The sequence below is a fragment of the Macaca thibetana genome, chromosome 16 (genome assembly GCF_024542745.1).
Source record: "Macaca thibetana thibetana isolate TM-01 chromosome 16, ASM2454274v1, whole genome shotgun sequence".
Lineage (NCBI taxonomy): Eukaryota > Metazoa > Chordata > Mammalia > Primates > Cercopithecidae > Macaca > Macaca thibetana.
The window spans coordinates 25,029,403-25,056,971 of record NC_065593.1 but is presented as its reverse complement, the minus strand read 5'-3'; the positions used below and the strand labels follow the sequence as shown (position 1 = coordinate 25,056,971).

General features: G+C 42.8%; 1 protein-coding gene across 1 annotated transcript in view; it reads left to right on the top strand.

Moving 5' to 3' along the window:
* Positions 1-22,765: 22,765 nt before the first annotated feature.
* BLMH (bleomycin hydrolase) overlaps positions 22,766-27,569 on the top strand; it is a 45,386-nt gene continuing 40,582 nt past the window's right edge. Inside the window, exons 1-3 of the mRNA XM_050762314.1 lie at positions 22,766-23,082; positions 23,386-23,583; positions 26,957-27,066. Of these exons, the coding sequence (XP_050618271.1) occupies positions 23,070-23,082; positions 23,386-23,583; positions 26,957-27,066 (321 nt within the window). The 5' untranslated portion in view covers positions 22,766-23,069. The remainder of the gene's footprint in view (positions 23,083-23,385; positions 23,584-26,956; positions 27,067-27,569) is intronic.

Here is a 27,569-nt window from a genome sequence, read left to right as displayed (position 1 = left end):
AGGCAAGGAACATTAACTAGCTTTAACAGAGCTCAGCAATATTGTAAATGGTCATTGCATTTTGCCTTGCAGTATGGAAAAAACAGAACTTGTATTAAAAACTATGTATACTATTAACACTAAAATCATGAGTGAGCCTGCCTGAGAAGGACATGAAATTTCAGGACTCAAAAGAGGACTCCGCTGCCTTTTTCCAGATGTCTTTCCCACTTACCATGAGATACCTGAAATTCCAACATTCATTCTTCTGGTTTTGATCCATAGGACTAAAAGTAGCAGCAGAGAAGTGACAATGCCCGTGGCTCCCTTCCCAACCTTTCCACTAATAAGGATACCTCTTGTTATTGTCACATTCTCTTTCTTGGGCCCCATTTTTCCAAGAACTAATCTATGAAGCAAACTTTATTTATTAAATAATAATAATTATCTGTCCAGGAGCGGTCGCTCACGCCTGTAATCCCAGCACTTTGGGAGGCCGAGGTGGGCAGATCACTTGAGGTCAGAAGTTCAAGACCAACCTGGTCAACATGGTGAAACCCCGTCTCTACTAAAAATACAAAAATTAGCCAGGTGTGGCATGGCACACCTGTAATCCCAGCTACTAGGGAGGCTGAGGCAGGAGAATTGCTTAAATCCAGGAGGCGGAGGTTACAGTGAGCCAAGATCACACCACTGCACTCCAGTCTGAGCGACAGAGTGAGATGCCGTCTCAAAAATAATATTAATAAGGCTGAGCACGGTGGCTCACACCTGTAATCCTAGCACTTTGGGAGACTGAGGCGGGTGGATCACCTCAGGTCAGGAGTTCAAGTCCAGCCTGGCCAACATAGTGAAACTCCATCTTTACTAAAAATACAAATAATTAGCCGGGCGTACTGGTGGGCATCTGTAATCCCGGCTACTCGGGGGGCTGAGGCAGGATAATCGCTTGAACCTGAGAGGCGGAGGTTGCAGTGAGCCAAGAACATGCCATTGCATTCTAGCCTGGGCGACAAAAGTGAATCTCCGTCTAAAAATAAATAAATAAATAAATAAACAAACAAACAATAAAGTAGTAATAAGAATTATCTGTTTTTCCAATTTTTAAAACATTAATCAATGATATCTGTTTGCCATTTTGATCTTTTATGACAATACAGTTACCCAGTTGGCAGAATTTCACCTAAAAGCAAAGAAATCTGGTGCTTTAGTTAACCTGTGCAGTCTTTTAGAGGTTAAAGATAAAATCATTGCCAAAAGGCTTTTTGAATCATTGAAGAAAACCTCACAAACCTCTTTTCCCACCAGCTTTGCCCCTGTCATCACCACCATCATGACTACTTTCCTGACCCTATTGGCCAGGGGTCATAGATTCAAATTCTTACAGGTGTCAAGCAGGTCAACGAGTGAAGCAGGCTAGATGTACAATAATAGGGAGTTGTGGGGAGTGTGGCAAACGAAGAGCACATCTGTGTCCAAAAGAAGGCTGATAATTATAATCAGGGACAGATCTTCTGCTTCTTTTTTTTTTTTTTTTTTAGACGGTGTCTCGTTCTGTCAGGCTGGAGTGCAGTGGCACGATCTTGGCTCACTGCAGCCTCCACCTCCCGAGTTCAAATGATTCTCATACCTCAGCCTCCCAAGTAGCTGGGATTACAGGCATGCACCACCATGCCTGGCTAACTTTTGTATTTTTAGTAGAGACAGAGTTTTGCCATATTGGCCAGGCTGGTCTTGAACTCCTGGTCTCAAGTGATTCACCTACCTTGGGATTACCTCTGGGATTACAGGTGTGAGCCATTGCACCTGGCCAGATCTTGTGATTCTTTAAGAAAAGTCAGAGATCTGAATTTTTATGTGTGATTCCCCTAATTTAAAAATGTTTTTTGTTTGTTTGTTTTAATCCTGAATGTCTAAGAGTAGAAGAATCCTCTTACCCAATATATGCCATCCTCTGGCAGGTAGGTTATAACAGAGTTGCCTTGGGCTTTCATTGTCTTGTGGAGATCTTTGTGAAACAGCTCTTGGAATCTCACTCATTGCTTTCCCAGAGATCAGGCATGATCATGAGGAGCTAAGTCAGGGAGCAGTTAGTTATGGTCTGCTGAGGACTTTGTGCACATGATTGGACTGTAAACAATCCTATGAATTGGTCATGATTGTTGCAACTTTGGAGATGAGGACACTTGGGTTCAGAATGCATAATTAATGTATAGAGAGTGACTAAGCTGAGATTTATACCCGGGCTGATCCAAAGCCTGGGACTGGAGTAGCAAAGAGGATATCACAGAAGGGGTAAAGGTTGAATAATAAAAATTTCACCTCTCTCGTAATATGCTGAGAGTGATATCAGTACAACCCCACTTCTAATGACCTCTAGAGAAATTATTTCCGGAAGTAAAGGAAATTTACAATAATCTTAGTTGGAGAGACTTTTGGAAATGTTACAACACTCCTTGAGCTGATTTGCAATACCCTGCAGTGTTGCAGGACTGGAACTGAGAATTGCTGCCCTAAATATTTGCTTGTCCTCCTGATGATAATAATCACCAAGTATTACTCTTTGTCAAGGGGTTTGCATAGATCATTTCCGATCTGTGCAACAACCCCTGAAAGGTAGGCGTTGAAGCCTCCATTTTATTGTCAAGAAAAGGGAAGGGTTGAGAAACAATATAACTTAGTGCAATAACAGTGGTGCAAACCAGAATAAAATTGGTCTCATTTTGTTTTAAAAAATCAAATCATGCTTAATCTCATGCCAGAGACTACAGGGAATAAAATTGACACATTAATCACATATTTCCTAATACTCAGGTAATCTTTTCCCAAGAATGTATCTCTGCAACTTCAAGGTTGCTATGTGGCAAACAACTTACATCACGGGTTGTTTACATATACATACTGGTGGAAAATACGGCGAACACTATTGTAAATTCACAAAAAACCCTGAGTTCTCAAAAACTTGTATATATACACATATATACACACACATATATATATACACACACCCACATATGTGTACATATACAGATATATATATAAAATGGAAGAAGTTCAGAGCTTCCTTTTTCTTTATGTATATATATACACACACATATATATGTATATTTTTATTTATATATATTTTTATATATACATATTCACAAAAAATGGAAGATCTGGGGTTCCTGCCAACATATCTCTACAGTAAAGTGTTGCTGTGGAAACCCATGAATTCATGAATGATTTGTCCTTAATTCTTCTGACACTCCTGATAGCAGCACTACTGCTAGCCTCTGTTTAAATTGTACTTAGTAATAACAATCTCATATTTTCATGTTACCTTACAGTTTATGAAACATTTTTACAGGTATTTGGTTTGATTCTCACAGCCACTCTGTGAGATAGGTAGTGCTATCATTATTTATGATTTGCAACTAAATGATACTAAAATTCAGAAAGGTTAAGTGATCTGTCCAAGGTAACAGAGCTAGTAAGAAAAGTCACTTCTCCCATCACCCTGCCTTTTGGTCCTAAGTAAGTACTACAGTTGTTCTTAGTTTTGTAGAGGACAATCATTAGGTCTTTTTGCCTTACAGGTGATTACTGTATGACAGGAAAAGTGGCAATAGGAGGTGAAAAAATAAATGATCTCACACAAATACTAATTGTTTCCATAGGGTATTGTCAGGAATTGTCAACATTGAGTTCTCTGCATTACCTGACGTGTAGTGGCTTCACCTAACAGAAGTTACACCCCTGTGAGCACTTACCTTGTACTGTTATGAGCACTTTTAACATGTTATAACTCAATCTTAACAATCACAGAACAAGGATTCTATTTTTAAATCATACCCATTTTACAGGGAAGAAAACTGAGGCACAGAGGATTTAAGTCATGGGTCCTGGGTCACACAACTTGTTGGTGGCTAAACCAGAATTTGGGCCAAGATACTATGGTCCTGGGTCTTTAACCACTAGGCTAAATTGTCTTTTACCCTAAGAATGAACATGTATATGATACTCCTATATTCCAGGAGCACACATAAATAGACTTATTTAATCTCCATTATTGACACATTTAACATTTGAATTCAAATAGAAAGCAGTGAGGCCAGGAGTTTGAGACCAGCCTGGGCAACACAGAGAGGCCCTGTCTCTAAAAAAATTTTTTTTATATTAGACTGGGTGAGGTGGCTCACACCTGTAATCCCAGCATTTGGGGAGGCCAAGGTAGGCAGATCACTTGAGGTCAGGAGGTCAACACCAGCCTGGTCAACACGGCGAAACCCCATCTCTACTAAGAATACAAAAATTAGCTGGGCGTGGTGGCACACACCTGTAATTCCAGCTACTCGGGAGGCTGAGGCAGAAGAACCACTTGAACCCGGAAGGCGGAGGTTGCAGTGAGCTGAGATCGTGCCACTGTACTCCAGCCTGGGTGACAGAGTGAGACTCTGTCTCAAATAAATAAATAAATAAATAAATAAATTAGCCAAGTATGGTGGCATGCACCTGTACTACTAGCTACTCAGGAGGCTGAGGCAAGAGGATCACTTGAACCCAGGAGGTTGAGTCTACAATGAAATATGATCATGCCACTGCATTTCAGCCTGGGTGACAGGGCGAGACCCTGTCTCGAAAAATAATAACTTTTTAAAAAGCAAATATAAAAAGACAGGGAGGGAGGGGCAAATGGGGAAAGGGAGATGAGAGAGAGAGACACATGCACACAGCTTGAAGTGCCGTGATGAGTCTTGTATTCCACTCAAAGAACACATGCCTTGAAGTGAGCACAAGAGTGGGAGGAGCGTCAGCTCCCCTGGTCAGTCCCAGTTCCCTCATGGCTCTTTAGGTTTGAGCCTATTGTGTGCTCAGGGTGAGTCTAGTGTTCAAGAATTTATATTTTTTGTACAACATAGTCCCTAAAAGGAAGCCAGATACCTCATTTGGTTCTCAACCACGAAATAGCCCTCTCCATTCTGGAATAAAAATTTTCTCTACGGTGCTTACAAAGAGGAGATATTTGGGTCTCCGATGATGCCTTCCCAAAGAATTTGCAAGGATAATTTTGACTACGACCAATTTGTGTTTGACTTTGGAGCCTCATCCTTGAGTAAGTCACAATTCCACTTATATCTTTGAACATGGTCAGTGCTGAAGGGAGTAGTCAGATTCCTGTAGTTTGTCACGCAACTGTGCTGTATGTATTCAACACTGCTCATGGAGAAGTTGTAGCTACCAGATATACATGAAGCCACCAGATCCATGAACAGTTGTTTGAAAACCTGGCCCCTCATCCTGGCTCAGCCACTAATGAACTGCTCAACTCAAGGAAATGATGTAACATTTTATAGGTTCAAAACTAAGGGACTAGACCGGAAGATAATCTGTAAGATCCTGTGAGGCCTCACATTATATGACTGCTATTTTTTAAAAGTTTAACAATAGATGGGGCACGGCAGCTCATGCTTGTTAATTCCAGCACTTTGGGAGGCTGAGACCAGTTGATTGCTTGAGCCCATGAGTTCGAGACCAGCCTGGGCAACACGGTTAAACCTCTTCTCTACAAAAAATACAAAAATTAGTTGGGCCTGGTGGCATGGGCCTGTGGTCCCATCTACTCTGGAGGCTGAGGTGGGCGGATCACTTGAGCCAGGCAGGTTGAGACTGCAGTGAGCCATGTTCTTACAAAATACAAAAAAATAGAAAAAATACAAAATACAAAAAATTAGCCAGTGTGGTGGTGCACACCTATAGTTCCAGCTACTCAGGAGGCTGAGGCAGGAGAATCGCTTGAACTCTGGAGGCAGAGGCTCCAGTGAGCCAAGATCGCGCCACTGCACTCCAGCCTGGGTGACAGAGCAAGACTCTGTCTCAAAAAAAAAAAAAAAAAAACCAAAACTCCCAAAATAATAATGAAACAACTCTTAGGAGGCCTTACTACTTCCTAGGCAGCTCAAGGGCATCATTAAACAATTCCACCAAAGAGGATATGAACTTTATTGCCACTCAAGAATCACAGCCTTGAATTCCTGAAATGACTTTATAGCTATGGTACTTCATAAAAGTGTTCAATAACAAACTTGACTCACTTGGAAATCACCAGTCTAAAGGACTTTGCTCCAATTTGAGATGTGAGTTATACTCGTTTTTAAGACAATATTTAATGATGTATTAACAAGTTCATATTTCTGCTAAAGATTCACAATTTTTTTTTTTTGAGAGTCTCACTCTGTTGCCCAGGCTGGAGTGCAGCGGTATGATCTCGGCTCACTGCAACCTCTACCTTCCGGGTTCAAGCAATTCTCACCCTTTAGCCTCCCAAGTAGCTGGGATTACAGGCGCGTGCCACCATGCCTGGCTAATATTTTTGTATTTTTAGTAGAGATGGGCTTTCACCATGTTGCCAGCCTGGTCTTCAACTCCTGGCCTCAAGAGATCTGCCTGCCTTGGCCTCCCAAAATGCTAGGATTACAGGCATGAGTCACTATGCCTAGCCAAAGAGTCACAATTTCTTGATCACTCTAAATGTAGGGATAATGCTTGTATGATTCTACAATGCTATCAGTCATATAACAAAGTCTTCTATCAATGATTCCTTGTTTGTCATGTTGAGTGATCTTCATTATTTTCTACCTATATCAGATAAATTAAAATGGGCTAATGTGAAAACTTAACAGCTGCAAATTTGTATGCCTAAGAAAAACTTCATGATTATGTTCCATTAACTATCCACAAATGGTTGCTTTGGGACAATTAGAAAAATGCCATAGGAAAACACTCAGCCATTTATAAATCTGCAGGTTTATTGTATAGACTGGTATGTCTAAAGTGCTTGAGTTTCAAAGTGCTTTCACTTACATTACATCTTTTGATCCTTAGGCTTAGAGAGCTTAAGTTTTTGTTTGCTTGTATTTTGGAGACAGGGTCTTGCTCTGTCACCCAGGCTGGAATGCAGTGGCGTGATCACAGTTCACTGCAGCCTTCAGCTCCCAGGCTCACGTGATCCTCTGGCCTCAGCCTCCCAAGTAGCTGCCCGCAGACACATGCCATCGTGCCCAGCTTTTTTTTTTTTTGGAGAGACGGGGTTTTGCCATGTTGCCCAGACTGGTCTTGAACTCCTGGGCTCAAGTGATCCACCGCCTCAGCCTCACAAAGTGCTGGGATTCCAGGTGTGAGCTACCACACCCGGCTGAGAGTTTAAGTTTTTAATCTCTGGAATCAGACTGCTTGGGTTTGTATTTTGACTCTATCACTTTATTAGCTGTGCAAGTTATTATGTGCGAGTCACCTAGCCTTTCTGTTCTTGTGCTTCCTCATCTATAAAATGGGAATGGTAATAGAACCCACCTCCTGACTTAGGGTTATTGTGAAGATTAAACGGGCTAAAGCTTGTATAGAAAGCAGAACGATGCCTGCGGCACAGGAAGTGCTCAATAAATTTTAGCTACTATAGCTAGTATTATTATCCACCCCACTTTTCAGAAGATGAAACAGACTCAGAGATTAAATGAATACCTACAAACACTAAAAGTATTAAATACTAAAGCCATTAAAATACTAGAGCTATTAAAACCAGGTATAATAGACTTCAAACTTTGGCCTCTTTTTCCTAACTCCATGCTGCCTTTCTTACTTAATGTAAGAAATTCAGAGTTCTAATTGAGGACTTTTAGGGAACAATTTTCTTTTTCTTTCTTTCTTTCTTTCTTTCTTTCTTTCTTTCTTTCTTTCTTTCTTTCTTTCTTTCTTTCTTTCTTTCTTTCTTTCTTTCTCTCTCTGTCTTTCTTCTTTCTTTCTTCTTTCTTTCAGGGTAAGATGTATGTTTATCTTTTGTTTTTAGTTTTCATTTGCATTGTAATGTCTTCAGTTTTACTCTTATCTCATGAATCACTCTTGTTGGAACAAGGAAGAAATAAAATTAAATGAAAGAAAAATCAGGTGAGAACAAAAAGTGGAAATTGGATGAAAAAACATTTCAAAGGATATGCACTGGAAAAGGTGGAACTGAGCCACCAACTCCTGCATATTCACTTTGTTTTGTGATTTTTATGCTTTTTTTTTTTTTTTTTTTTTAAGCCTCTGGCCAGGTGTGGTGGCTCACGCCTGTAATCCTAGCACTTTGGGAGGCTGAGGCAGGTGGATCACTTGAGGTCAGTAAGTCGAGACCAGCTTGGCCAACGTGGTGAAACCCCGTCTCTACTACAAATGCAAAAATTAGCCAGGCATGGTGGTGCATACCTGTAATCCCAGATAATTGGGAGGCTAAGCCAGGAGAATCGCTTGAACCCAGGATGCGGAGATTGCAGTGAGCCGAGATCATATCACTGCACTCCAGCCTGGGCAACAGAGTGAGACCCTGTCTTAAAAAACAAAAACAAAACAAAACAAAAAAACACCATAATTATTATACTTAAACATTTGCTTCAGATAGTAAAGAATGTAATTCATAAACAAAGGAAGAATTAAAGAAAGCTTTGGTTTTGCATCTTTAAGTAATGCCAGTCTAACAGCATTCCCAGAAGGAAACTGGGATCTAAGGTCTCCAGTGATATTTAATTGTGATTTTCTCTCAAGTCCAATTTCCTCTGTTTCACCTCTGTCACTTTCTCTTCCATTTGCCCTTATTTTCCTTTTATCTTTGTTCCAATCTTTCTGTACTTCAACAAAATTTAGCTTTTGGTGATTGTGGCAGTCACTTTTTAAGAGTGAGTAATGCAAAAAAGCATTTTTAGGGTAGCCCAACCAGGACTTCCTTCTAGATCCTCACAGCGCTGAGGATCAGCACCTTATTTTGTTGCTCTTCACAAGGATCTTCCTTTCTCTCTGGCAGGAGGAAAGAAAAATAAAGACAGTTTCCCTGCATCTTCCAGGATAAGGTCTTAACTCCTCTGTGGGCACTGGTGGCTGTCTACACTCGGCCCCTGCCCTCTCTCTCCTTAGTTCAGCTGTGCTCAGTTTCCAGAGATTTCGTTGTTTTAAGACTTTTAAGGGGCCGGATGCGGTAGCTCACGCCTGTAATCCCAGCACTTTGGGGGGCCAAGGTGAGCGGATCACGAGGTCAGGGGCTCGAGACCATCCTGGCTAACACGGCGAAACCCCGTCTCTGCTAAAAAATACAAAAAACTTAGTCGGGTGTGGTGGCGGGCACCTGTAATCTGAGCTACTCTGGAGGCTGAGGCAGGAGAATGGCGTGAACCCAGGAGGCAGAGCTTGCAGTAAGCCGAGATCACGCCACTACTCTCCAGCCTGGGCGACAGAGCAAGACTCCATGTCAGAAAAAAAAAAAAGACTTTTGGGGCCCAGCACTTTGGGAGGCCGAGGCGGGCGGATCACAAGGTCAGGAGTTTGAGATCGGCCTGGCCAACATAGTGAAACCCCATCTCTACTAAAAATTTAAAAAATTAGCCGGGCGTGGTGGCAGGCTCCTATAATCCCAGCTACTTGGGAGTCTCAGGCAGGAGAATAGCTTGAACCTGGGAGGTGGAGGTTGCTGTGAGCCGAGATCATGCCACTGCACTCCAGCCCAGGGGACACTCCATCTCAAAAAAAAAAAAAAAAAAAAAAAGTTTTTTCCATATTTCCTTTAACTGGAATTCCTTTCCACAGCCATTATCACTTGGCAAACTCCTAACCGGGCAAAACTCAGATGATCTGTCATCTCTTCCAAGAAACTTTCCCTAAAGCTCCCAGGAAGCTTTGACTTAGATATTCCTCCTCCACACTCCACATCACACCATGCAAATCTCTACCACAGCACAAGGGTTAGGGTTAGGGTTAATGTGATCCACCTCCAAAATATGTTCCATATTCATCTGTTTCTTTTCATCTCTACCACTACCTTTTTTTTTTTTTTTTTTGTGAGATGGAGTCTTGCTATGTCACCCAGAATGGAGTGCAGTGGCGCCATCTCAGATTACTGCAACCTCCACCTCCCAGGTTCAAGCCATTCTCCTGCCTCAGCCTCCCGAAGCTGCAATTACAGGTACTCGCCAGCACGCCCAGCTAATTTTTAATTTTTGTATTTTTAGTAGAGACAGGATATCCCCCCTGTTGGCCTGGCTGGTCTTGAACCCTGGACCTCAAGTGATCCGCCCACCTTTGCCTCCCAAATTGCTGGGATTACAGGTGTGAGCCACTGTGCCCGGTCCCACCACTGCCTTCTTGATCCAGGTCACCATTCGCCTCTTGCCTGGAAAAATTATAGCCTCCTAACAAGTCTTCTGCTTATATTCCTTTCTTTTTTCCTTTTTTTTTTTTTTTTTTTTTTTTTTTTTTTTTTTGAGATGGAGTCTTGCTCTGTCACTCAGGCTGGTGTATAGTGGTGCGATCTCGGCTATCTACAACCTCTGCCTCTCAGGTTCAAGCGATTCTCCTGCCTCGGTTTCCTGAGCAGCTGGGATTACAGGCGCCTGCCACCACGCCCAGCTAATTTTTGTATTTCAGTAGAGACAGGGTTTCACTGTGTTGGCCAGTCTGGTCTAGAACTCCTCAGGTGATCTGCCCGCCTCGGCCTCCCAAAATTCTGGGATTATAGGCGTAAGCCACCCGCCCAGCCTTCCTTTCTTTCTTAAGTCACTGCAGTCACAATGACCTTTTAAAGAAGTAATATTTCATATATACAAATACATACATAATATATAAAATTAGGTATAACAAATACTGTAGAATGAACACCCATGTACTCAACACCAGCTTAAGAAATAGGAAACTAGGCTGGGCATTGTGGCTCATGCCTGTAATGCCAGCACTTTGGGAGGCTGAGGTGGGCGGATCACAAGGTCAGGAGTTCAAGACCAGCCTAGCCAACATAGTGAAACCCCATCTCTACTACAAATACAAAATTAGCCGGGCATGATGGCAGGTGCCTGTAATCCCAGCTACTTTGGGAGACTGAATCAGGAGAATCGCTTGAACCTAGGATGTGGAGGTCGTGGTGAGCCAAGATCGCGCCACTGTACTTCAGCCTGGGTGACAGAATATGACTCAGTCTCAAAAAAAAATTAAAAAATAGGAAACTATAAATACCTTTGAAGCTCAGTGTCTCCTCCCCAAGGGTAAATACTATCTTGAATTTGGTGTTTAACATTCACTTGTTAAAAAAATATATTTTACCATCTATGTATATATTTCTGAACAATACTTTAAGCCAGGCACAGTGGCTCACACTTGTTATCCCAGCACTTTGGGAGGCCGAGATGGGCAGATCACGAGGTCAAGAGATCAAGACCATCCTGGCCAACATGGTGAAATCCCATCTCTACTAAAAATACAAAAATTGGCTGGGTATGGTGGTGCCTGTAGTCCCAGCTACTCCGGAGGCTGAGGCAGGAGAATTGCTTGAACCTAGGAGGCAGAGGTTTCAGTGAGCCGAGATCAAGCCACTCTACTCCAGCCTGGCAACAGAATGAGACTCAGTCTCAAAAAAAAAAAAAAAAAAAATTATTTGACTTTGCTTGTTTTTGAAATTTTGAAAACAGATTTCATGCCATTTGCTCTGCAACGTGATTTTTGTACTCAACATTGCTTCTGAAACTCATCCATGTAGATTTTTACTACTGTGTTATAATATTCCATTATATGACTATATCACAATTTATACAAATTCCTGTGATGAACTGTTGGATTTTTTTTGAGTTTTTATGCAACCACCAGCAAAGCTAGGATCAACAGTTTTGACCATGACTTCTAGTACATGTATGTAAGAATTTATCTAGGGAAAGAGAAATTACTGTGATAATGAAATTGTTCTAGTTATATGCTCTGCATCCAATGAGGTAGCCTCCAGCCATGTGTGGCTATTAAGCACGTGGAATATAACTATTATAACTGAAAAACTAAATTTTTATTTTACTTAATTTAGATTTAAATAGCCACAAGCATCTAGTGGCTACCATACTGGACAGAATAGCTCTAGAAAATATACACAAGAATAGAGTTGCTAGATTATGGAGTATGTTTGTCTTCAACTTTACAAAATGTTGACAAAAGTTTTCTAAAGTGGTAATATTAATTTATACTTCTATCAGCAGTATAAAAGAATTGTCAACATATTTTTTAATGCCTGCCTTAAAATTTTTTGCTTGTCTAGGTATAAACTGGGAATAGTCAGAGGTGTTTGAACCAGAGCGACACCATCCAGAATTGGGGCTGTGTAAAATAAGGCTGAGACCTACTGGGTTGCATTCCCAGGAGGTTAGGCACTCAATCACAGGATGCAATAGGTCATTGGCACAAGGTACAGGTCACAAAGATCTTGCTGATAAAAGGATATGGTAAAGAAGTCAGCCAAATCCCATCAAATCAAGATGGCAATGAAAGCTACCTCTGGTCATCCTCACTCCTCATTATACATTAATTGTAAAACATTAGCATACTAAAAGACACTCCCACTGGCACCAGGACAGTTTACCAATGCCACAGCAATGTCAAGAAGTTACCCTATATTGGCCAAGCACGGTGGCTCATGCCTGTAATCCCAGCACTTTGGAAGGCCAAGGCAGATGGATCACAATGTCAGGAGTTTAAGACCAGCCTGGTCAACATGGTGAAACCCCATCTCTACTAAAAAAACACAAAAATTCGCTGGGCATGGTGGCGGGTGCCTGTAATCCCAGCTACTCGGGAGGCTGAAGCAGGAGAATTGCTTGAACCTGGAAGGCGGAGGTTGCAGTGAGCCAAGATCGTGCCACTACACTCCAGCCTCGGCAACAGAGCAAGACTGTGTCTCAAAAAAAAAAAAAAAGTTACTCTAAAACGGGGAGGAACCCTCAGTTCCAAGAATCATCCACCCCTTTCCCAGAAAACTAATGAATAATCCATCCCTTGCTTAGCATATAATTAAGAAATAACTATAATTAGTCAAGCAGCCCAAATCGCTGTGCTGCCTGTGGAGTAGCCATTCTTTTATTTCTTTGCTTTCTTAATAAACTTGCTTTCACTTTACCGTATGGACTCGCCCTGAATTCCTTCTTGTGCAAGGTCCAAGAACCCTCTCATTGGGCCTGGATAGGGATCCCTTGCCAGTGAAAGCATCTTATTTGCGTTTTAGTTTGTATTTCCACCATCATTGTTTATTTGCCATTTATGCTTTCTTTTTTGTAAAATGTCTGTCTAAGTCTTTTGTCTCCTTTCCTATTGGGTTGTTCGTCTTTTCCTATCGATATTTTGGAGTTCTTTATATATATTTTTGCTTGTTTGATGTGTATATATTTTAATATTATATTTTCCCATTAAATGTTCTACAATTATCCTCAAAGTTGCCCTTAGAAACATAAATCAAATCATGTCTTATTTCTTAAAACTCATTACACTTCAAATAAAACCTAAATTTCTTATGATGATGCAGTGAACATTGTGATTAACTCTCGACACCCATCCCATCTCTGTAGCACTGAGGAGAAACAATACAATTTGGGGAATTGACCAGTGTAGTAAGGACAGGCTTCATCGAGGTAAGGGTAAGGCATGTAATCTCCTTTTGGACAACAAAATTCAGGGAGAGATTTGCTGAAAGCCTCTGGGAAAGTTGGCCTTCACTCTTAGGAGGGAGTAAGAAAAAGCCAGACTTTTTTCCACTGGACTTGAAAGAGGAAGTGAAACTGCCTTTGCAAAAATTGTAACAGTGAGAAAATTATGACAATGAAAAAGATCTGATCTAACAACTCCCATATTGCCTTTAACCTCCAAATTATCCTTGTTCATTTCTGGGCTTAGGCCAAGCTAACTTTGGGAGAAACTTAGTTTATAGTTTAAATGATAATAGCCTTTCCCCAAATTAAACTGCCTTTGTAAAACTAATGAAAGATCACTGTTAGGATTAGAGAAGCCTGGATTCTGTAAGATCTAGGCGTGAACAATGACCAGCCATTATTACAGAGGTCACAAGATTTGCATCTTTCTCAGTTACTCCTACTGATAACATCACTATTGTAGAATATCTGCTATTGTAGAACCTAAGATTGGCCTTTTGAAATGTCTTTTCAGGCTTTTGCGTTTCTGACAACTAGATGGCCTCACCCAGACCCACGACTCTTGAGTCAACTGGTCCTGTGGCCCCACCCAGAAGTAGATTCAGCACACAAGGACTGGGGTTTCCACATCCCTATGATTGTATCCCCAACCAATCAGCTGAACCCATTCCTTTGCCTGCAAACTGTCTTTGAAAAACCCTAGCCTCTGTGTTTTCAGGGAGGCTGATTTGAGTAATAATAAAGCTGTGGTCTCCTAATTAGCTGGTTCTGTGTGTATTAAGCCTTTTCTCTACTGCAATTCCCCTGTTTTGATAAATTGGCTCTATCTGGGCAGCAGGCAAAATGAACCCAATGATCTTGTTAAGTGGTGCTTGTTTCTATAAGGCCCTTGCCCTTGCTTTCTCCCACAGAGCCTCACAAAGCCAGACCTTTATTGTCATTCAGTTTCAGAACAAATAGTCACCTCCTTAAAGAGGGCTTTAACGCCACTACTCCCCCTGGCCAGTCACTATCACATCATTGTGTTTTATTTTCTTTATGTCACTATTTGAAATAGTGACATATTTTTATATGTCATATATTTGTTTATTGTCTAACTCTCCCACCAGAATGCAAGCACCAGAAGGGAGAAACCTTGTCTATCTGGTTTTCCTGTGTATTTCTGTATCATTTTTATTATTTTTATTTTATTTATTTATTTTTTTGAGACAGAGTCTCACTCTGTCACCCAGGCTGGAGTGCAGTGGCATGACCTCGGCTCACTGCAAGCTCCGCCTCCCAGGTTCAACGCCATTCTCCTGCCTCAGCCTCCCGAGTAGCTGGGACTACAAGCGCCCGCCACTGCGCCTGGCTAATTTTTTGTATTTTTAGTAGAGATGGGGTTTCACCGTGGTCTCGATCTCCTGACCTCGTGATCTGCCCACTTCGGCCTCCCAAAGTGCTGGGATTACAGGCGTGAGCCACCGCCCCCGGCTGTATTTCTGTATCTAATACAGTGCCTGACATGTAATAATGCTCAATTAATTTTTTTTCTTTTTTTTTTTGAGACGGGGCTTCACCATGTTGGCCAGGCTGGTCTTGAACTTCTGGCCTCAAGTGATCCACCTGCCTTGACCTCCCAAAGTGCTGGGATTACAGGTGTGAGCCACCACACCCAGCTGAATATTTTTTGTATTAATCAAAAAATAATGATTAATTTTGTTGTGTTCATTTTCCGTACTAGATTGAAGCTTCTTGAAGTCAAGGACGAGTCTCCTTCATTTTCTGTATTTCAAGTGCCTAGTACAGTTGCTGCCAATCGGTAGGCGTTCAATAAGCAGTTAAATAAATGAATTAAAGAGAGAAATTTGGGGGAAATATAATGTCAACCTACTCCCTTTATGGGAAATATAATTTGAAGTTGATTCTCTTTTTTTTTTTTTTTTTTTTTTTTTTTTTTACTGATAGAGGAGGATTTTGTGAGTACAGTCATATCCCCATGAGTAAAAGATGCATACCTTTCAAAGGGCTTCATAGTTTGACTATAAACCATTTTTTCAACCTCATTTCTTACCTCCTATATACATTTTTCCCCCGCCATTTACTCTATGCTACTGCCACACCAAATTCTAGAGCAGCCGAATTTTATGAAAGGGATACATTCCTGAAATCTTCACATAAAATTTAAACTTCCAAAATCCAAGACTATTTTTCTCATAGCAATAAATGTGAATTTATTGAAGGAAAGATACTATTTTTCCAGCTAAAATGGCTCCGCCATGTGGCACTAGCATAAACAGTTTCTAATTCACTTTACCACCACCAGGTTTGAAAGTATGCAATTCCTGACAAATACTAAATATTACAAAGGTTTCACACCACTTCAAATTTTGTGTATATAATGAAGTACTATTAATGGTTTATAATGAATGATTCCAAATTTGCATATCTCAAATGCTCATAAAACTCAACCAAACTTTCTCATTGTTCTTGAATCAGACTCAAGGCCATTCATGCCTCTACCTTTGCATGTGCTGTTTCCTCTGCCTAGAATGCTCTGTGAAGTGCTAGCACCTAGAGCAGTGACTAGCAGAAATGTTATATCCAGAGGTGAGAATAATGTGGGTGTAAACATCAAGAACATTGGATCAACATTCAAGAACATTGGATCATGTTTCAAAAAAACCCCAGACATAATCTACAACTAATGCTGAATATGCTGAAACATTTAAAACCTGAATCTAAAGTTCTCTGGGCTTAAGGAGGGGTCACAGGGTTGGGTTAAGCCCACATGGAGTTTAGGAGTGGCAGGGAAGGTGGAAGTCAGAAAGCTGCCAGTTCTCCTGGACTCAGATGAGTGCACGCCACATTCTGGAGAAAAATTATAGTGAAGGGATATAGGCTCCTTTGGGCCCCAAAAGCCCCAGGATCCAGTATCTCAAAGTTTTGGCAGGGTCAGCACCTGCTGGCTTTGTTCATCTTAGGGAGGTGGGAATTACAAGGATAAGAATGGGGATGATAGTGGAAAGGGAGAAATAATTTTCCCAAACTCCACCCAGGTCATTCTAAATCAGGGGTTGAAAACATAAATATCCACAGGCAATAAATGTAACACTTTTTTTCCCTCTTTTGATGCAGAAATTACTATCACAGGAAAACAACAGTATTTTTTTTTCTTTATTTTTTTTAACAGGGTTTGGTTCTGTTGCCCAGGCTGGGGTGCAGTGGTGCAATCTCTGCTCACTATAACCTCTGCTTCCCAGGCTCAAGCCATTCTCCGACCTCAGCCTACCAAGTAGCTGGGACTATAGATACACACTACCACCACCTGGCTAATGTTTGTATTTTTGGTAGAGATGGGTTTCGACACAGGATTTTTCTCGGCCACCTTGCCAGCCAGAGACCTCTGGCCAGTGATGCCCCTGCCCAGGCCTCGCTTGGCACTGGGTTTGTTGCAGGAGGCACTCAGCCTACTCGGCCCATAGGCCGTGCCTGATTTGTGCTCCAGCACAGATCCCACAGGCACCACAACTGCACGCTCAGCCCCCAGTGGGAAGGGATGTGTGGGCGAGCGAGTGCAGGGTCTGGCCAGTAGCTCCAAGTGCTGGCATAGGAGAGGCTCCATGTGGTGCCTGTGGTTGAACCACACCTGTTGCAAGAGACTCCTGTGGTGGACTCTGGCATCCAGGTGAGGGGAACGTGGTGGTGCCCAAACAGGGAAGCCTGTGACCCTGAAGCCCCAGAAGAGTGTGTTACAACACGCTGACAGCTCTTTTAGTCTAGGGTTAACCATTCTGTCAGTCCCACTGCCCTGCTCTAGCCCATGGCTCTGGGGTTCGCTCAGCCCTGCCTTAGTGTGGGGCAGCTGCTAGGTGCCAATGTGGGGTAGAGGGCTACAGTGTTATTGCCTTTTTGTATTTGCATTCAGCAGGGTCCTGAGTTTTTGTCCCACGTCCAAGAAGAATGAGACTACGCTGACAATCAAAGGGTGAGAAGGATGGAGAAGAGTTTTATTGAGCGATGAAATACCTCTCACTAGAGAGGGAGTGCGAGAATGGTCCCCCACCTGAAGTTGGGTGGTCTCTCTCCCAGGGTGGCTGGGTCCAGGGCTTTTATGGGCTCAGAATAGGGCAGTGTGTGCTGATTGGTTTGTAGGTATGGCAAAAAGGCTAAAACAAAGGCACAACAGTGTAAAAAATCAATTAGGGAAGGGTAGGTATATGTAAATTATGTGAAGGATGGGGTTCAGTCACAGGAAAGCATGCCAAACAGGAAGAGGGGTTCTCAATTCAGTCCATGGATTTATCCAAAACTTGTAGCTTGGCTTTCAGGCTTTAAACTGTCTTTGGCTTGAAGGTGTGATTTCGCTGGGGACCCGCCCTTATCTGCTTAGGCATTTGACTACCTCCTGTAGCTATCAGTTTCACCATGTTGCCCAGGCTGGTCTTAAACTCCTGGATTTGAGTGATCTGCCTCCTCGACCTCCCAAAATGCTAGGCATGAGCCACTGCACCCAGCCAAAACAATAATATTTTAAAGAGAAGCCAGCTACCCGGATTTGTATCCAAAACTTCCCAATTATAAATATTGTCTCAAAAAAATTTTTCTAAGACAGGGTCTTGCTCTGTCATCCAGGCTGGAGGGCAGTGGCATGATCATGACTCACTGCAGCCTCAACCTCCCAAACTCAAGCAACCTTCCCATCTCAGACTGCCAAGTAGCTGGGACTAAGGTGCACACTATCACACTGACTAATTTTTGTATTTTTTATAGACACAGGGTTTTGCCATGCCATGTTGCTCAGGCTGATCTCCAACTCCTGAACATTCTGCCTGCCTCAGCCTCCCAAAGTGCTCGGATTCCAGGCATGAGCCACTACCCCGGCCAGCTCAAAAATTTTAAATTACCATGCAGGCCAAACAAAACGTCTCAAAGCTGAATTTGCTCCAATAGGTTACCGGTGTGTGAACTCTGAAGTTGACTATCACGTCTGGTGAAATATAAGAAGGCTTCCTAACCAAGGCAAATCTTGGAGTAAGTGGGACAACACTTAAGTATGAATGAGTTTCATAGAATTGGAGAATGTTTGTGTTAGATTCTAGCATAGACTTCCATTCAACACAAAAACCTGGTCTTTTCTATTGAAATAGAAGTAGTTGTGGCCAGGCACAGTGGCTCACACCTATAATCCCAGCACTTTGGGAGGCCACCTGAGGTCTGCCCACTTTGTGGGCAGATCACCTGAGGTCAGGAGTTTGAAACCAGCCTGGTCAACATGGTGAAACCCCGTCTCTACTAAAAATACAAAAATTAACTGGGTGTAGTGGCCAGGCGCCTGTAATCCCAGCTACTTGGTAGGCTGAAGCAGGAGAATTGCTTGAACCTGGGAGGCAGAGATTGCAGTGAGCTGAGATCGCGCCATTGCATTCCAGTCTGGGAGACAAGAGCGAGACTTCATCTCAAAGAAAAAAAAAAAAGAAGTAGTTGACAAACACATGTCAAAGATTGGTGGACAGCAAAGGAGGAGACACAGGGTGTGCAATCAATTTGCCTTGAGACTGGCCTTGTTTGCTTTAACTTGGTAGAGTGGTGTGGAAGCAACAGGCAGAAGGCATGTCTGCTGTGGCAGATGGTGCTGCCTCACAGGATTTATAAAGATTTTCTTTTCTTTCTTTTTAGAGACAGCTGAGTACAGCAGTGTGATCATAGCTCACTGCACCCTCAAACTCCTGAGCTCAAGTGATCTTCCCATCTCAGCCTCCTGAGTAGCTAGGTCTAAAAGTGTCTGCCACCACATTCAGCTAATTTTTTTCTAAAATTTTTTCTTTTTTTCTTTCTTTTTTTGTAGTGGTGGGATTTCACTATGTTGCCCAGGCTGGTCTTCAACTCCTGGCCTTTAACTCGAGGCAGGAATCCTCCCACCTCAGCCTCCCAAAGTGCTGGGATTACAGGCAATATTTTCTTTTTTAATATTATGGACTTCATACTAGAATTCTGTTTCTGGTTGCCTTGTCCCATGAGGTGTCACTGGGCTGTACAACATCTCTTCTGGCTGGAATAAGAGGGCTAGAACATAAGAATTTTCTTCTTGGAGAAATGTCTTCCTGGGTGGGTCATTTGGGGGCAACCCACTGGGAAACCAGTTTTATTCTGTACCTCCTCACCATGCCCACATGGGGGCTGAGTGCATGGGTGTGAATTGCTGGGTGGAAATCTGGTAATAAGGGTGCCACCCTGATGATGAGGACAGAGCAGGATGCTGGCAAAGAGATGATGATAGAAATCTCTGGGCATGGGGTGGAGAAATGTAATCGCCAGCATGGAAAGGGTGGCAATAGCTGTAAAACTGGTCCCCTCCACCTTCCCCAGTGATTCCATCTCCTCCTGAGCTCTTACTCTTGCAATTGTATCCTCTCTGACGTATATTTAATCTCTCATCTGTACTGATTCCTTCCTTTCATCCTCCAGTAGACATAAATTTACCCTTTCTCCCCAAAGAGCTTCCCTAATATTTACCTCCCTCTCAACTCACTACAATGTGGCTTCTGCCCACCCTTCCCCTCCACTAAAACTGCCCTCTCTAAGGTTGCCTGCAACCCAGTTGCCAAAACCAATCTTACTTGACTCTCTGCAGCTTTTAGTTCAATTCACTGTCCTCGCCTTGCCTTCCTGGGATTCCAGGACGTAACTCCCCAGGTCTCCTACTTCTCTGACTGCTCTTTCTAGTTCTGCTGGCTCCTCTGTTTTCATCTATACTTTAAACATTATCATTTTCAGAGCTAATGCTACCCCCATATGGCATCCTTATAAGAAGTCGTGAAAGGGGCCGGGCAAGGTGGCTCACGCCTTTAATTCCAGCACTTTGGGAGGCCGAGGTGGGCGGATCACGAGGTCAGGGGTTCAAGACCAGCCTGGCCAACATGGTGAAACCCCGTCTCCCTTAAAAATACAAAAATTAGCCGGGTATAGTGGTGCGTGTCTGTAATCCCAGCTACTCAGGAGGCTGAGGCAGGAGAATTGCTTGAACCCAGGAGGTGGAGGTTGCAGTGAGCCGAGATTACACAGCGAGACTCTGTCTCAAAAAAAAAAAAAAAAAGTAGTGAAAGGTACATCATACTCTGTGCACAGCCTTGGCCAGGGTGCATGGCTTGGCAAGCAGAGCCTGGACTGCATTTTAGTCTCTACTCACCACACTCAGCCTGGTGCCCTTGTGCCGTGAACACCCTGTGCCACTGCACATTGCAGCCCAGGGCACTATCTGTGGTCTTCATCTCTATCTCGCTCTATCCTCTTTCCCTCTGTAACCCTGCTGACTTCCATGGTTCCAACTTGAACTTATATGTCTCACCTAATCTCTAGGTATCTTTTCATCTACCTCCTGAACTTCTCTTCCTGGGTGTCCTGTGGGCATCCTAATGTTGCTATAGCCCAAACTCAGTTCAGATCTGCACACTTGCAAGTATGCAAATATACCTATTTTTCTGTATGCCCTCTCTTGGTTAATGATACCACCTTCCATCTTCTTATTCAGCTGAAAACCTCAAGATTATCGATGCCTCTTCCCTTTCTGCAATTTAAGGCTTTTGTCCTCTCCCAAGTTCACTACTGGAAGAACCTTCTAGGCAGTTTCCCCATCTCCAGAGCCTCTCCCCTCCAAATCACTCTCCCCACTGCCACCAGGTTTTTTTTTTTACACGGACTTCAGCATGTTTTTCCTTTGTTTCAAAACCCATTTTGTCTTCTAATTAACCATAAGATAAAGTCTAGATGCTCAGGCATTGCACATAAAACCCTTTATATCTTGGCCCAAACTCACACTTTTCCAGTCCTACACCTTGCCTCTGCTCCCAACACATGCCTTGCTCTTAGCCACATCCGATTATGATGCACCCTTTCTCGAACATGATTTTATTCTCTGTGCCTTCGTTGGTGCCTTGAATGCCCTTATCCTGTTCTTTGACTTATAAAAATCTCATCCACTCTTCAAGATCATGCTCTCTTGTCACTTCTATTTTCAGGCACCCTTTGGCCCTAATTGATGGTGCTCTCCTCATTGCTTCTACAGTCTACAGCGCTATTGGTATGCTACTACAGAGAGTCTAAAAGTTGTTTTGCATTTCTTTCCTACTACACTGAGCTTCTTAAGGGCAAGATTAAGTTTTGTTCATCTCTATGTCATCGGTAGTTTGTCCAGTGCATAGTACATGTTAGATATTGAATAAAAATTTATTATTTGAATTGGACAGGATGCTTGAACATCATTTTGTGAAAAGACCAGTGATTTCTTTCTGTATAATTCTCAGCCTCTTCTTTTTCAGATATTGAAAGAACCTCAGAATACGATGGTTGATGGGCCCACTTAAAATAGTTGCTATGTTATAGCCCCAAGTTTTAGCTGAGTCTCTCTAGGGACATAGAAACTGTGCTTTCTTGAATGACTGGTGCCTCAGTATGGATTTTTCCAGATATCAGAGTTCCTTAGAACTGCGATGATTTTCAACCTAAGAAGACCTAGATTCTAGGTTACACACACACACACACAAAACCTTATTGTTTTGAATAGCAGATACAGGGTTTCAGTGTTTTTGTTTTACCCTCTTTGGGTTCTAGCCCAACATCTTACTAAGGGCTGAGATTTCAGGGCATGAAAAACGGAATCAACAAAAACAAGGTTTTTACAATCTCAAAACTTTGGGAAACTGTTATCTTGAAAGCCTAGAGGGGGAAGCATCAGTTAGTTTTGTAGAGAACTCGGCAAAACAATATTGAGGCATAAGGCTAGCCTCTGTCATCCTCCTAGGTTAAACCCAACGGGACATGCTGGACTATACAGGAGACACTCGTGAACTCCGTTAAGACCAAATGGGTAGCGTTCTTGAAATGAGCAGCTGTCTATTTGTAGAACTCTGGTAATAGCTTTGGAGTGGGTGGGAAAGAGCTTGGTTCCAATTTCCCCTCAAAGACAATTATTTGCTTCTGACGAGAATCCAAGCAACCAGTTGCCATTGAGAATGCAGTGATTGGTCAGCAAGCGAAGCCTATAGGAAGAGCCTTCGGGTGCATTCCTTGTGACCCGTCCTAAGCCTGATGCTTAATTATGGGACCTCTCAGCTCCTCCCTCCCGCCTCGAGCTCCCTTTTGGCTTCTCACAAGGATTCCTGGGGACGATTCCCCGATGCTAGAGTACTTGGGGTCTGGGCCCGTAGGGAACACGTCAGCCTCCCTCCTCGGAGCGGGCCTGATACCGAGAGGGCGCCCGCGCGGCCCGGAGGCGGGAACCCAGGGGGCAAGGGCTCCGGCACCGCCCTGCCTCGCAGAGCAACTGCGCGGTAGTGCGCGGGGGCAGGCGCGGCCTCGGGCCCCCGGCACTGGCTGACCCAGCGCGTCAGCGAGGCCGCCCCCGTCGGCCCTCCCCCGGGCGGGGCCAGCCCCGACGGCGCTGAGTCAGCAACGCGAGGGGGGAGTTTTGTCCCTCCGCGGACCCCGTTTCTCCCGGCCTCAGCCTCCCCGCCGCCACCACCAAGCCGGTTTCCTTTTTCCGGCGCTCCGGGTGCGAGAGGCAGGTCCGGCGCTTTAGGCAGGGAGCCGCAGCGCAACCCCGGCGCTCGCCCGAGGACCCTGGAAGCTACCGTTACGCCGCCGGGCAGCGTGGGCGCCATGAGCAGCGCGGGTGAGGTGCCGCCGTCCCCCGCCGCGGTCCTCTCTGGAGGAGCCCCGCGGTCCCCGTGAGGCCCGGCGGCGGGGAAGGCCGGGGGCTGGGACCCTGGGCGATGGCGCGGAGGGAGCTTTCGGGGCGAGCTGGAGCGGCCTGGAGGGAGACAGCGCCTTGGAGGAGGATGCAGCTCATGGGCTTCCCCGCTGCAGCGGGCATCCCAGGATGCGCCTACGAAGTTAGATCCGGGACGCGGGAGCCCCAGATCAGCCCTCTTCCCCCTCTTTTTGGCGTTAAAATCCCGTTTTGGTCTCCCAACAGGACTGAATTCGGAGAAGGTAGCTGCTCTGATACAGAAACTGAATTCTGACTCCCAGTTCGTACTTGCCCAGAATGTCGGGACCACCCACGACCTGCTGGACATCTGTCTGAAGCGGGCCACGGTGCAGCGCGCGCAGCATGTGTTCCAGCACGCGGTGTCCCAGGAGGGCAAGCCAGTCACCAACCAGAAGAGCTCAGGTGTGGGCTTCAACTTCTCCCATACTTTCCTTGACCTTCCTGACAGCGTCCCATTTTGGTGTCTTACTTGAGAGTGGTCTTAAATTCGTACTGAAAGAACTGGTTGTAAATTCTTAGAGAGTGAGGCACAGGTACAGGCAGGTCTAAGAACATTACCAATGTGGTTTGTTTTGGTGTTCTGTGGCTTGTTAGCACATGTGGTTAGAATACTAAAGTGACATGTCCACGAGTATACGTTTGAGTGTAATTGACTATATTATGTTCCGATGTTTTGTGGTTTGTAGCCCATGTTTTGGAGATACATGGTTTTGGTCACAAAACAGAATATGTGAAAAGGTTCATATCCTTGGAGGACTCCCCAGAAGCGCCCTGAAGGCCCTATACTATGAAATAGAAAAGATACAATGTAATTACATTAAAATGTCATCAGATGTTACTTTTAAATTTGCTTCTTGGTTACAGTTGAAGCTAATGTGCTGATGGGCTCAGTTCCCACCAGTAGATCAATTTGTAATACAGAAAAAAGTTCTATTCTCATGCCTTACTAGTCAAGAAGTCTCGTTTTGCTATCTGCTTTCTAGCACCACTCTCAGAAAAAAAAACAGGTATAGTGAAATATTGGATATCCAACAATCTAAATAAGGAGCACATTCTCACAACAAAATTGCACTAAAAGGATTTTTTTAAAGTCTTTATCTACTTGAAGACCCCCAGTCTATCTATATGGACAGGAAGCACATCAGTGCTTGTTTAGAGTCGGTCAGAACTCACAAAGCACACATTTAACTTGAGTACATTTTATTGTATGTACATTTTACCTGAATAAAGTTGATTTTTTAAATGTTAAGGAAAAAATCAAGACCTTACAATAATTAATGTTTTGCTCTAGAAGAAAGTGCTTGGAGTGGTATGGGCTCTCAGGCTACAGATGATCCAGTTAGTAATGTCACAGTGGTCCTACATAGTTTAGATTGCAGTGACTTGTTAGGGAACAGGTCAGGTCTTACACATTTTGCAGTGTCACTTTTATATACAAAAGATCCAAATAGCATGTGAGCTATGTAGTTTATTTTCATGCAGTTTTCACATCACCAGTGCATCCAGATCCCTTCTACTAGAAATATATAGCATATAGAAGAGAGGTGACATACAGGTAAATCTAAGGTAAAGACTAATAGTAAGGCACTGGTGACTTTCAAAAAACACTGTAGTTAACTAGAGTTTTCTTCTTGTTACAAAATTATTTTTGTTTAATGTAGAATATTTGCAAATACCAAGTGAATATTTTTCCTGTATATTTGTCAGGTCTGTGTGTGTGTGTGTGTGTGTGTGTGTGTGTGTGTAATGTGGATTGATACCTTATGCATTGTTATGTAAGCTACCTATCTTTTTCACTTACCAATATATTATAAACGTATTTTCATATTAGTAAAAAAGTTATACCCAATACAAGTCAAAGATTTTCCCTCAGAATTTTCCTTCAGAAAAGAGATAATTTCCCTATATTTAAGACCTTAAAGGATTTTTCTAATGGGCGCTCTCAGTTACTTTATTTTGAAGTAGAGTACAATTTGGAGAAGACGTTACTCTGAAAAACCTCAGATGCGTACTACCTTTGCATGCTTACAGAGATCCTTTGATTGAATCAGCTTTTTTTAAAAGGCGACAAATTAGAATAAATTGATGTTGCATATCATTGTAAATAGACCTTTTAAAGATCATGTAAGTCAGAACAGGAAGTGGTGATATGGAGTTTGTGATTATACACATACAGGACAAATGAAGAATCTGATTATATAGTTGATGCTTGGCATAGAATTTTCAGGGACAGCATCATGCATGGATTCAAAACATTGACTCAAACATACTAGAGGAAGAGAGATGACGTGTGCTGACTGAAAGAGTGGATCTAATGATGGCACAGACACTGATGGCTAGGTACATGTGAAGAGTATGAATCAGTGTGGAAATGAAATGTGAAGTAGGAAAAACAGTACTTCTAAATCAATTTATGTTAACATGATTTTAAGTATATATTTAAATTTATAAAATATTGGCCGGGTGCTGTGGCTCATGCCTGTAATCCTAGCACTCTGGGAGACGGAGGCAGATGGATCACTTGAGGTCAAGAGTTCGAGACCAACCTTGCCAACATGGCAAAACCCTGGCTCTACTAAAAGTACAGAAATTAGGTGGGTGTGGTGACACGCATCTGTAATTCCAGCTACTCAGGAGGCTGAGACATGAGAATCAGGAGGCGAAGTTTGCAGCGAGCTGAGATTGCACCACTGCACTCCAGCCTGAGTGACAGAGTGAGACTCTGTCTCCTAAAAAAAATTTATTAAAATATTATGGGTAGACAATTTACTATTCCTATATGTTTCGAAGTGTTTATAAAATTCAGTTAGGGAAATATCTCCACTTTTTTGGCTTATCACTAGGAGAATGGAGTATTGACTTACGTTAAGGTCAGCCTATACCGAAGCATATACAATCACCCTATATTGAAGCATATTGGAACGCATATTCCAGATTAAAGGGTAGGGGCTTTTTATTTTTTATTTATTTTTTGAGACGGAGTCTCCCTTGGTCACCCAGGCTGGAGTACAGTGGCACCATCTCGGCTCACTGCAACATCTGCTTCCTGGGTTCAAGTGATTCTCCTGCCTCAGCCTCCTGAGTAGCTGGGATTACAGGTGCTCGCCACCTTGCCCGGCTAATTTTTGTATTTTTAGTAGAGACAGAGTTTCACTATGTTGGCCAGGCTGGTCTCGAACTCCTGACCTCAGGTGATCCACCCGCCTCAGCCTCCCAGAGTGCTGGGATTACAGGCGTGAGCCACCGCCGGATGGGTAGGGACTTTTTAAAGCTTTTGCTAGGTATTGCCAAATTGCATTCAGGTATTTTATGCCTATTTAGATTCCTATCGAGATTGATAATGATGTTTATTTCCCCAAATGAAATATAAGAAATGATCTTTCCCCACTTAACAGGTATCTTTATCATTAACTTTTACAACTGCTTCTTTGTCATTTGTATCTTTTTTGGCCACTGAATGATCTATTTGTGGTCTCTGTTCACAGTTTTCTAGCTATGTTTCTTTTTCTAATGTGATTTTCTTGGGTGATATGTAATGGATTCTTTATTTTATATGTAAAGAGTGTTTTTGTGTTAAAGATATTAAACCTTTGCACATATATTGCTAATAATAATTACCACCTTTCTTGTTTTGTTTTTAATTTTTCTGCTCTTTCTGATTTACTCTTTCTGAATTGTCCAGATCTTGTCATGAGTTCATTGGTGGGAAATAACAGTTGGAGCAGTGCAGTCTATGTGAACCCTCATAATTTCTTGATGTGCTTTCTTGTTTCAGGGCGATGCTGGATCTTTTCTTGTCTGAATGTTATGAGGCTTCCATTCATGAAAAAATTAAATATTGAAGAATTTGAGTTTAGTCAATCTTACCTCTTTTTTTGGGACAAGGTAGGGGACGGATCTGGCAAGATTCTTTTTGTATTGATTTCAGCGTTGGTAGAGACTGCCTCTTCATTTGTTGCTTTTCCATTTATACCCTGCCCTTTCATAATGGGTGAGACACCTTTTATTCTGACTTCCAGAGTATCAAAAGTTGACTCTTTCAAAGGCAAGAACTGTTTTTGGTTGGTAGGTGGCTATATTTTGCTTGTCTATTTAAAATTTTAAATTTTATATTCAATATTCAATTCAGTGTATCTCCCTTTTTAACATCTTTTTAGGTTATTTGTTCTTTTCTAGGACCTAATTTCCCTTCTCAAGTACTTGTCTGAAAAACAGTAAATAATGTTATTTCATTGTTTATTTATTTATGTATTTATTTATTTATTTTTTGAGACCGTCTCACCCTGCCACCTGGGCTAGAGGGCTGTGGCACAATCTCAGCTCACTGTAACCTCTGCCTCCCGGGTTCAAGCCGTCCTCTCAACTCAACCTCCCAAGTAGCTGGAATC